The sequence below is a fragment of the Muscardinus avellanarius genome (assembly GCF_963383645.1).
Source record: "Muscardinus avellanarius genome assembly, chromosome: 12".
Lineage (NCBI taxonomy): Eukaryota > Metazoa > Chordata > Mammalia > Rodentia > Gliridae > Muscardinus > Muscardinus avellanarius.
In genome coordinates this window covers 106,863,369-106,873,378 of record NC_137798.1, presented here as the reverse complement: position 1 = coordinate 106,873,378, position 10,010 = coordinate 106,863,369, and the positions used below count along the sequence as shown (strand labels likewise).

Here is a 10,010-nt window from a genome sequence, read left to right as displayed (position 1 = left end):
ATGGTGCGGGATCACCACAGCCCACAGACCCCTGCCCTTCCCGGGGCACAGACCCTCCCGTCTCCGTGCACGGCCTCTGTTTCCTTCCCATTACCCCGGCTGCCCACGCTCTGTCCTGCTCCTTCAGTGCTGGCACCCCAAGATCCTGGCTGACGAATTGCTGCACCCGGGACTTCCATACCTACGTTCTCAGCGCCCATGGGGGAACCAGGGAGGCAGGACATGCACCGCTAGCTCCTGGAACGGGTCCTGGTCTCCACGGCCGATTCGCAATGTTCTCGCTCCCTCCCCACGTTGCAGGCCGGGGCTCCATCAGTCCAGGCCTCGTCTCCCAGCCGCGCCCCCACCCCTCGCCCCCACCGCGGCACCCACCAGGAGCTGTCCGCGGTGCTGACACAGGCGCCCGGGAGCTGTCCGCGGTGCTGACCCAGGAGCCCGGGAGCTGTCCGCGGTGCTGACCCAGGCGCCCGGGAGCTGTCCGCGGTGCTGACCCAGGCGCGCCCGGCCGGCCCTGCGCACGCGTCCTGGCGGGGCGCCGCCACTGCGCAGGCTCCCGGCTCCGCTCGGCGCCCCCAGCCCGCCGGGCCGGCCTGCGCAGGCTCCCGGCCCCGGCTCCGGCTCCGGCTCCCGCTCCCCGGCCGCCGCCGCCTCCAGGCCCGCCATGGCGCCCAACAATCTCCTCCTCGCGCAGTGCGCCTGCTACTTCCTGGCCTTCCTGTTCAGCTTCGTGGTGGTGGTGCCGCTGTCCGAGAACGGCCACGACTTTCGCGGCCGCTGCCTGCTCTTCACCGAGGGCCTGTGGCTGAGCGCCAACGCCAGCGTGCAGGGCCGCGAGCGCTTCACCCTGCAGGAGTGGGGCCCGCCGGCCGCCTGCCGCTTCAGCCTGCTGGCCGGCTTCCTCTCGCTGCTGCTGGCCGCCGCGCACGCCTGGCGCACGCTCTTCTTCCTCTGCAAGGGCCACGAGGGGTAAGTGGGGGCCTGGCGGCCGCCCCCGGGCCGCAAGCCCTCCCTCGCCCGCAGCTCTGCCCTGCAGCCCGTCCTCTGTCTGCGCGCAGCCCCAGGTCTGGGCCGACCTTCTTAGAGGCCACTGGCCACCTCCACAAGTGCGTATGGCCTCCACCTTCCAGGCATCGGGCCCCTTGGGTGCAGACTGCACCGTCATGGATGAGCAGGCCGGAACTCCCCTGCGGGCTCAGCTGGGCCCACTCTCCAGGGCTGGGACAGCTCCCAGCCGGGTCTGAGCCTGCGCTCTCCTGGGCGGGGGAAGGGATCGGGTCCTGGTTAGGGCGCCCCCGGCTCCCCATCGTCCTGGATGGCGAGGCAGGTCTGGAGGCAGCCCCTGGAGGCTCAGCCTTGGCCGGGTGCAGGGAGGGCCAGGGCCTCCAGCGTTGTCCTTTCTCCTCCTCTTCGCCGTTTCCTGCCCTGCGCTGTCCTGCAGCCAGTGGGATGAAGTTCACCGAGTTGCCAAATCAGATCCTTGGCCAGAGCCCCCGAGTCCCACCCACTCCCCTGCGAGTAGCTGGGGCTCCTGCCAAGAGCCAGGGGCTCCCCAGACCCAGGCCATCCCCGCTCTGCTCTGCCCCCAACTTGCTGTCATTGCTGGCCCCTGTAGCGGCTTCTCCCTTGTCATAGGGAGGTGGCAGATGAACAGGGCTCTGAGGGTGTGAGGGTGGGCAGGGCGGGGCGGCCGGACCCTGCAGTCCATCAGTGTGGCTTTGGCACAGAAAGAGGGGCTGGAGAGGAGACAGGGGATTCCTGGGCAGAGAAGGCCAGCGGGGCTGTGTCTGGGCGGACAGGGAAGCCGGGGGAGGTGGTGCAAACCCTTGGACGCAGGCGAGGGAGCGTCCTGGGCCATCCCTGGCAAAGTGCTATAAACTGGGGTGCCAAACAATATATGCCCCACAGTGCTCGGGCTGGAAGCCAGGATCAAGGTGTCTGCGGGCTTGGGCCCCTCTGGAGGCCCTGGGGAGACTCTTCCCCAAGTGTCTGCTGGCTTCTAAACTCCAGCAACCTTGGCCTGGGCTCTGCTGCTCCCGTCCTGGGCTCTCCTCACGGCCCTCTCCTCTGTGTCTGCCTCCCTGTCTCACGAGGATAGTCCCTGGATTCAGCACTTCCACTCTAAGTCCAGGCCGCTCTCAGCCTCAACCTTTACATTTGGAAAGATCTTATTTACAAAAAGTCCCAGGTCCCAGGGGGCAGGACTTGGACCTAGTTTTGGGGAACACAGCTCAACCCATTACACTAAGGTTCTGGACATAGGCCTGCGGCCTGGGTGGCTTCCAAGCCGTGGGCCCAAGCTTGAAGCTCTGAGCCTAGGTGTCCACTTGGGGAGAGTGCAGCTGCCCCCAGATCCGAGTCCTGCTCTTCCCGGGCCTCCTGCCCCACTCCCTCAGTGGCTGTGTCCCAAGGAGATGTGTGAGATGTCATGGACACCTGCACTGCTCAGCCAGGAGCTGACCCAGTCAGTGCTGTGTGCCCGCTGGGGGCAGAGCACCTCGGGGCATGTTGTGGGGCCTGAGGTCCTTCCTGTCTGGGGTGCTGAGGCAGGACAGCACAGGCTGTGTGGGGCCACAGCTGGGCCATGGACAGCCATCCAGGCCTCTGGGTGTCCCTACAAGAGAAGTGGCCCCAGGGCGCTCAGGGTCTAGCCAGGCCTCCAGGTACGACCCAGTGTGGGGGTGGTTTTAGAGGGGGAAGACCACCAGAGGCTGGAGGACGGGGCCAGGGGAGAGAAGGGTCCTGGGGTTTGTGAGGGGGGATCTTGGTTGCTTTGGGAAGCAGCAAACTGGGTCTCTAGCTTCTGTCCTTTGCCATCTCATGGAATGTGTCTGCCTGCCTTTGGCAATGGCCAGTACCGCCCACTTCAGCGATGGGCCACTGAGGCCTGGGCTCTGGGGCCTTTCCTGGGCCCCTTCCTGGGACCCCTTCCCCATGGGGCTGTGCAGGCTGAGATGCCAGCAGGCCCACGGCCTGCTTTGTGCACCCCACCATCTGGCCCACCGTGGGATAGGAAGCTGGAGGCGACTTGGTGTGTCATGGCGCCCTGAGGAGGACCACGTGGCCTTGGCTTGACCAGACGCCGGGTCTGGAGCTCATGCTCTCAGTGACAGACACGCGGGGCCTCTGTCTCTGCTTCCATGCTTGCGATACCTGTCCTGCGCCAAGGGACCTCTGCCCGCCTCTGATTGGGCAGCCGGGCCTGGTCCAGGCATCTCTCCTCTGGAGCTACTGGCCGAGGCCACGGGGCTATCTGGCTGCCTGCTGTCCACCTTGCCCCACACAGCCCAGCTGGCAGTCTGCTGTAGCCAGGGCCCATCCGAGTCCTGCAGGACGGGCCCAGGCTCTTCTGAACCATCCAGCGTGGGTGGCCATCTGAGGGCACCCTGGCTGGGTGAGCACCTCATTCATCCGAGCACAGGAATCCTCAAATAATGACCCCTGCTGTGTGTGTTGGGGGACATTGTGAACTTGGGGGGCTGGGTTCCAGGTGAGGCTCTGGACACATCTAATTCTTCAAAACCTGGCAAGCCCAGGCTGGTTCCACAGAAACGGCTCATGGAAAGCACTTCGCCCTGGCAGTCCCTGGGTGTTAGAGAGCTGGCCTGGCCGGATTTGGCACCCACCCCACTTCTCCTAAGGTCAGGTGGCAACCAAAGAGTCTATGGAACCCTCCCGCCAGCGCCGAGGCAGAACCCTGCCCCGTGCAGGCCCCGTGAGGAGCTCCTGGCGGACCCCAGCTCGTGGGCACAGGCCGTGTCTGAGGCGCCGGCTCCTGCTTCCACAGCGTGGTCTGCCCTGCAAGACCTACTCGGGGGCAGGGCGCCGGGCACATCTGGCAGCTCCGCAGAGGGGTGCTCTGGCGCTCTCATGCGTTGCCAAGTGCACAGCTGGATGGGCTGACTCTTTGGCACCTGTGGCTTCAGGGGGCTCACCCTCAGGGCAGATGGGAGGACCCAGGGGCCGGGGCTGGGGGGGGGGCGCTGCCTGACGGGAGCCCTTTGAGCGAGGGCTGGCGGCAGTCCGTGACTGGCAGGCTGAGGAGCGCCGGGTTAAAACAACCCATCTGCCTGGCCACACCTGTCGCTCAGCCTTCCGATGGCTCCCTGGGCTTCCCAGGATAGCTGTCACCATGGAGACGGCACATCCTAGGCTGGGCATCCTGAGAGGCAGCGGAGACGGGTTAACTCTGTGTGTGCCATGCTCCTCGTTCTTGCCCGCTGTCCTGTCCTGCCCTTGCTTCTTGTGTTGGGGGACAGGGTGGGGGGCATTGAGAACTTGGGGGGCTGGACCAGGTGAGGCTCTGGACACATCCAATTCTTTGAAAACCTGGAAAGCCCAGGCAGGCTCCATGGGAACTGACTGGAAGGGGCTAGGGAGCCGAAGGTGGCTGAAGCGGAGGTGCCCTGCCCTGCCCCCTGGCCAGCTGCCCCTTCTGTCCACTTAACAGACAAGCTGCTGAAGTGCCTGGAGCCTTGGGCGATCAGATTTCCTGGCTGTGGTAGCTTGTGCTGCCCCTACCCTCAGAGGGAGAAGGGGCAATGGACAGGGGAGGCTGGGCCAGAGCTCCTGTGTCCCGGGCACATTGTGGCAGGTTTTCGCAGGGACAGAGCAGCCTGGGAGCATCGGCCACGCTGGGAATGCTAAGTCACCCACATCCTTTCTAGACTTCGCTGCAGAGACGGAGAAACAGGCTCAGAGTTGCACCTGAGACCGCGCGAGGTCATGTGGCTGCGCAGGGGCAGGGCGGGGCTGGCACCAGCTCCCTCGCTTCTCAGGCAGGAGCCTATACGGAGCCTCGTGGAGACGGAGGCCATGGTGCACCCTCCTCGTAACTGTGGTCCCGAGACCCTTGTTCATCCCCCAGGGCAGGTGGGGTTTGGTGTTCAGAACCTGCTATCAGGGTCCCCGCGGGAAGGGCTAATTGAGGGTCCCGGTGGAGAGGAGTAGGTTCCTGGGTCACAGGGGGGCTTGTCACTGCCCCTGGCCAGAGGAATGGCCGGGCCAGCCTGGGGCAGCCCCTGGGAGGTTTGGGGACCCCCCCACAGGGCCTACCTCTGGGCAAGGGCTAGGCGTGAGGCTGCGGGTGGGGCGCAGGATTCAGTCCTGTGTCCTAGCAGAGATGGGATCGGCAGCGCGACAGCCGCCGGGGGTGTCTGCTGCCGGCATCGGTCTTCAGAGACCATGGGTGGTGGGGATGTGGGTAGCGGGTGGGACTCCTGGTGGCTCCATCCCCTGCCTGGTACCTGTGGTCCTGCTCGTCTGTGCCAGGTCGTGGCCCACAGCTCCAAGGGTGTGCCACGTCCTCTTCCTCTTCTAAGTCTCCACAGGGATGGGCTCCAAGCCTTCCTGTGCCTGCGGGTCCTGCTGTTGGCCCGCAGCACCAGCACAGTGTGGCTGGTCATCGGGAGCCCCTGGGGATTGCTCCCTGGAGATGTGGGGTTTCCACCTGTTGTAAGGTGACCAGTCTGAGGGCTGCCCGCTGGAGAGTGTCCCTGTCCCCTCTCCCAGCAGCCTCAGTGGGTGCCCAGGCTCAGCCAACCTGTAGCTCACCCGCGGGCCTTTGAAAATGAAGGAGTCCTACAGAGACGGCGGATGTTCTGGACGAGGCGGGGTGGGGTGGGTGTCCTGGCCACAGGCCCCTGTGCCATCAGAAGAGGGAGTGGTGCGAAGGACCCTTGGGTGCTGCAGCCTGCCCCGCGTCAGCTCCTTTCGCTGCCCCACCACCTGGGCCCCGGAGCCCCGCTGCGGTCAGCCTGGACCACACAGCTGGGCCATTTAGCTGTAAGTGGCTAAGTGCGAGCGGACAACGTGGCAGGTCCCCAACACCGGTCCTGTGGGTGCCGACCGTGTGGGTCACGAGCTTCCTCAGTGTCTTAGTCTGTTTTAGATGCTAAAACAAAACACTCCGACTGGTGGCTGATACGCCAGAGAGACGTGTTGCCCGGAGGACTGGGGGCTGGACTTCCAAGAGCAGGGTGCCGGCCGACTCGGCCCCTGTGGGGATGGGTTTCCCGCCCATGGACCATGCCTCTCGCTGTCCCCAGGTGGTGGGAGCTCACTGGCTACCTTTATGGGGGTGCCAATCACATTCCCGAGGCTCCCACCCTAATCCAGCCACCGTGGGTTAGGGTTTCCTTCCTCCCTTCCTCCCTCCCTTCCTTCCTTCCTTCTTTCCTTTGATTGAACCTGGGACATTTTTACCTCTGAGCTACATGCCCAGCCCTATTTTTTATTTAATTTTAATTTTATTTTATTTTTGTTTTGAAGCAGAGTCCCACTAGGTTGCTGATAATCTTGCTACATTGCTGAGGCTGGCCTTGAACTTGAGATCCTTCTGTCTCAGCCTCCTAAGTACTGGGATTATAGGCGAGTATCACCATGCCTGGTCTAGGATTTCAGCCTTTGAAGTTGGGGGCTGTAAACATTCGGCCCATAGCCGTGGGTGGCTTCCTGGGGGTGCCCTTGGTCGGGGCCTTGTGGGTGGGCAGCTTGAAGGGTGTCCTGCCCGCATCTCCAGTATGGATGCCACCTCCCGGGCCTTGGAACTTGTCACCTTGGCTCCAGTGCTGGCCCTGCCTCCCTGCACAGTGATGGTGTCTTTGGGAGGGTGAGGTGGGGCTCTTGGGGCCAATTGGGGTGAGGGGTGGGGGTGCGAACGGGGAAGCAGCCCTGGGGGCTCCTCCACTCTCCACCTGGAGCCACTGGCTGGAAGCCCGGAGGGTGTGGCTGCACCACGTTGGGGTGCCGGGGGAGGGACTGCAGTGTTGCCCCAGTGCCCCCTTCTGTTCCCCTTGCAGCTCCTTCTTCTATGCCTTCGTGAACCTCCTGGTCAGCGCCCTGGTGGTCTTCCTGGTCTTCATCGCCAGCACCATTGTGAGCGTGGGCTTCACCATGTGGTGCGACACCATCACAGAGAAGGGTGCCGTACCCCACAGGTGAGCCCGCTTGCCTTCCCGCTGCCTGGGGCCTGCCTGACCCTGCCTGGTCCCAGGACTCCAGGGTCCTGGGCTGGGGCCACCTTGAGCTCTCAGGCCCACTGCCCGCCCTGTCTGGGACCCTGTCCTCCAAGCCCTGTGGAATGAGGCAGGGGCCCTGGCAGCACAGGGACGCGGGCTGTGGTGCCGGTGGGTTTTGAGGGGTGGGGTGGGGGTGGGGTGGTGAAAAACAGAAGGCTTGGGGGCAGGGAGCTGTGGGTGCAGCGTGGCCGCTCAGCTCTGACCTGGGTGCCCAGAGTGGAGCATGTGACTGCTGGCCCCTGGGAAGAAGGCAGGGCCCTGGGGTCACCCCTTCCAGAGGCTCCCCATTCTGCCATAAGCAAGCTTAAACCCGGAGCCCCAGTGCCCCCCTCAGTGACAGCAGAGCTTGGGCAGGGGCACCTTGCCATGGTCCTGCCCTGCACGCGGGGTCCCTGGGCCACTCTGGCAGCAGCCTGGGGAACAAAGCAGAAGCAGGTGTGAGGCTGGGTGGTGGTCCCCTCCGCGTCCCTGCCTGGGCGGCCCCTCCATGGCAGGGTGGCCTCCCTACTTTGAGATGACGGTTGCCTGGGGTCTCCACAGCCCCAGTCCACCTGCCGGGCCCCAGGCCAGCCCTCAGGTGGACGGACCACCCTTTCCTTCCCCTCGAGAGCACTGTTGCCCTCCTCCAGCTCCTGCCGTCTGTGCAGGGCCCTCTCTGGTCTTCGTGCTCCTGTTCCCACGTCTGGGCATCTTGGGCTGTGTGGTGCCTCCTCCGGAGCCCGCCCCACTGGCACCGCACTCTGAGGCCCGGCCACGGCACCTGCCCCAGTCAGAGTTCATGGAGATTTCGCAGTGTGCATTTGGTTTCAGCCACGTGCTGTGGGGCTGGGGTGTGGTGGCGGCCTGTGGTCAGGCAGAGGCTGCCCTGCTGGGCACCCCTGGCATGCCAGAGTGGGTGGGGCATCGCCCCACCTCAGTCTGGAGTCCAGGTGCTGGGTGAAGCTCCCTGCACTCTGTCTCTGGGAGCCCATGGTCTCTGCAGTGTTAGGACGGGGGCCGTGGACAGCAGTGAGCTCCCGGCTAGCACCGGTGTCCCCAGGTGTCCAGGGCCAGGCTGAGGGCGGGTCTGCAGGCTCTGTTCCCTGGAGCCTGCCTGCCACCTGGTGAGGGGCACACTGACCCCAGTGGTCCCTAAGTCTTATCTGCCCCACTGGGACAGCCTTCGCCGCCTGGGGTGCTCTGCGGGTTCCAACCAGGGGTCCAGCGGTCACCTTCTGCCTCACAATTGGCCATTTCAGCTGTGAGGAGCTGCAGGACATCGACCTGGAGCTGAATGTGGACAATTCTGCCTTCTATGACCAGTTTGCCATTGCCCAGGTGGGTGGGGCTTTAGGAGGGGGGAGTCTGCCTGCTGCGGCAGGGCTATTGCTGCTGGACCCTCGCTGACCCCCAGGAGAGGAGCGGACAGCTACCCGTGTGTCCAGCAGGGGAGGCACGGGCTGCAGCAGCAGTCGGGAAGGCTTTCTGGAGGCGGGGGCGGGAGCTGGGTCTTGCAGACTGAGCAGGCCTGTGGGGTGGGGGGGTGGGGCTGTGCGCCAGGAGCCGGGGAGTGCCTAGGTGCAGTGGGGGGGTGCTGGGAGGGCTGAGAGGAGCTGGGAATGGACCGGGCCTCGGGTCTGAGTGTCCAGCAGGGCAGAGTGGGCCCTGGGCAGAAGAGTGCTGGAAGGCTCAGGGCTATCCTGGAGCCGCAGGAGTCTCAGGAAGGGGCAGCGCTCCGGCCCCTGCGCCCGCCTTCTAGGAGACCTCGTTGGGCTGTACACTGGGTGTTTGCTGCAGAGCAGGCTTGTCGGACACATCCGCAGTCAGCGAGGGCCAGGGCAGAACGCCGGAATCGGGCCTGTCCCCAAATGCTGCGTCCGTGCCCCGCGGGGTGATGCAGATTGGGGCAGGTGGGTGCCGGGACCCTGCACCCGGCCCTTCCTGTACTGCGCAGGGCTGCTGGCCTTCAAGTCCACTCCAGACCTGGCTCCTGAAGGCCTCACTGACCAGCGCCGGCCTGACCACTCGCCACGGCCAGGAGCCCTCGGGGCCTGGACGGGGGTGTCTGGACGTCTTGGCTGAGATGAGCTGAAAGGCTCAGACCCTCCATGCAAACTTAGCAGAAGAGGCTTCAGACCTCGCTGTGCGAGGAGATAGTGTGAGTGGGTCTGAGGACAAGCCGCTCGGACAGGGTGCAGTCTGATACGGTGCAGGCCGGGGCGGGGTCAGTTATTTCTCCCTCAGCTGTTAGGAAACAGCGGATAAAGGTCAGTGTACTGGGCTGGCTGGAAGGGCTCAGGGTTTACGCAAGGGCTGGCCTTGGAGCTGAGCAGGCTCAGTGCCAGAGGGGAAGACCCCGGCCTCGGCGAGTGGCCGTAGCCCCAGGCCTCGGCAGAGGCTTGGGCTCAGGGAGGCTGGGCACGAGGGTCACTGTAGAGGAAGCCAAGGTCCGAGGATTGGTGGGGCCTCTGGGTCCCCCCTACCCCGCCTCCAGCCCTGTCCTCTCTCGCAGGGCTGGGACCAGCACGGGGGGCTGGGCAGTCGGGGCTGGGCAGTGGGTGCCGCCATGGCTGCTGACGCTGTCCCGCCCTCTGCAGTTCGGCCTCTGGGCCTCGTGGCTGGCCTGGCTGGCCATCACCACCCTGGCCTTCCTGAGAGTCTACCACAACTACCGCCAGGAGGACCTGCTGGACAGCCTGGTCCATGAGAAGGAGCTGCTGCTGGCCAGGCCGGGTCCCCGCGCCTCCTTCCAGGGGGAGAAGAGCGCCGTTATCTAGGCTCCATGCTGGCAGGGAGCTGGCCCGAGGCCCCTGCCCAGAGGCCTGTCCTGGGGGAGTGTCTGGGCCCCCACCTGGCTCTCACCCCGGTTGGTACAGCCCTGCATGTGTCCCCAGCCCTGCCTGCCGTGGGTGGACACCCCATTCCTACCCAGTGCCTGCAGGATGGAGAGGTGGCATGGAGCTGGGGAGGCGACCCCCGGCCTCATGCAGCACCTGCCTGGGCCAGAAGCCTTCA

The 10,010-nt window shown here is 65.1% G+C and overlaps 1 protein-coding gene across 1 annotated transcript; it reads left to right on the top strand.

Annotated features, from left to right (window-relative positions):
• Window positions 1–661: 661 nt before the first annotated feature.
• Window positions 662–9,772, top strand: TMEM179 (transmembrane protein 179; the record flags this gene model as incomplete). The annotated part of the gene is made up of 4 exons (XM_080707825.1): window positions 662–966; window positions 6,798–6,935; window positions 8,255–8,333; window positions 9,593–9,772. 4 exons carry the CDS (start codon window positions 662–664, stop codon window positions 9,770–9,772), a joined length of 702 nt encoding a protein of 233 aa, XP_080563951.1.
• Window positions 9,773–10,010: the final 238 nt, after the last annotated feature.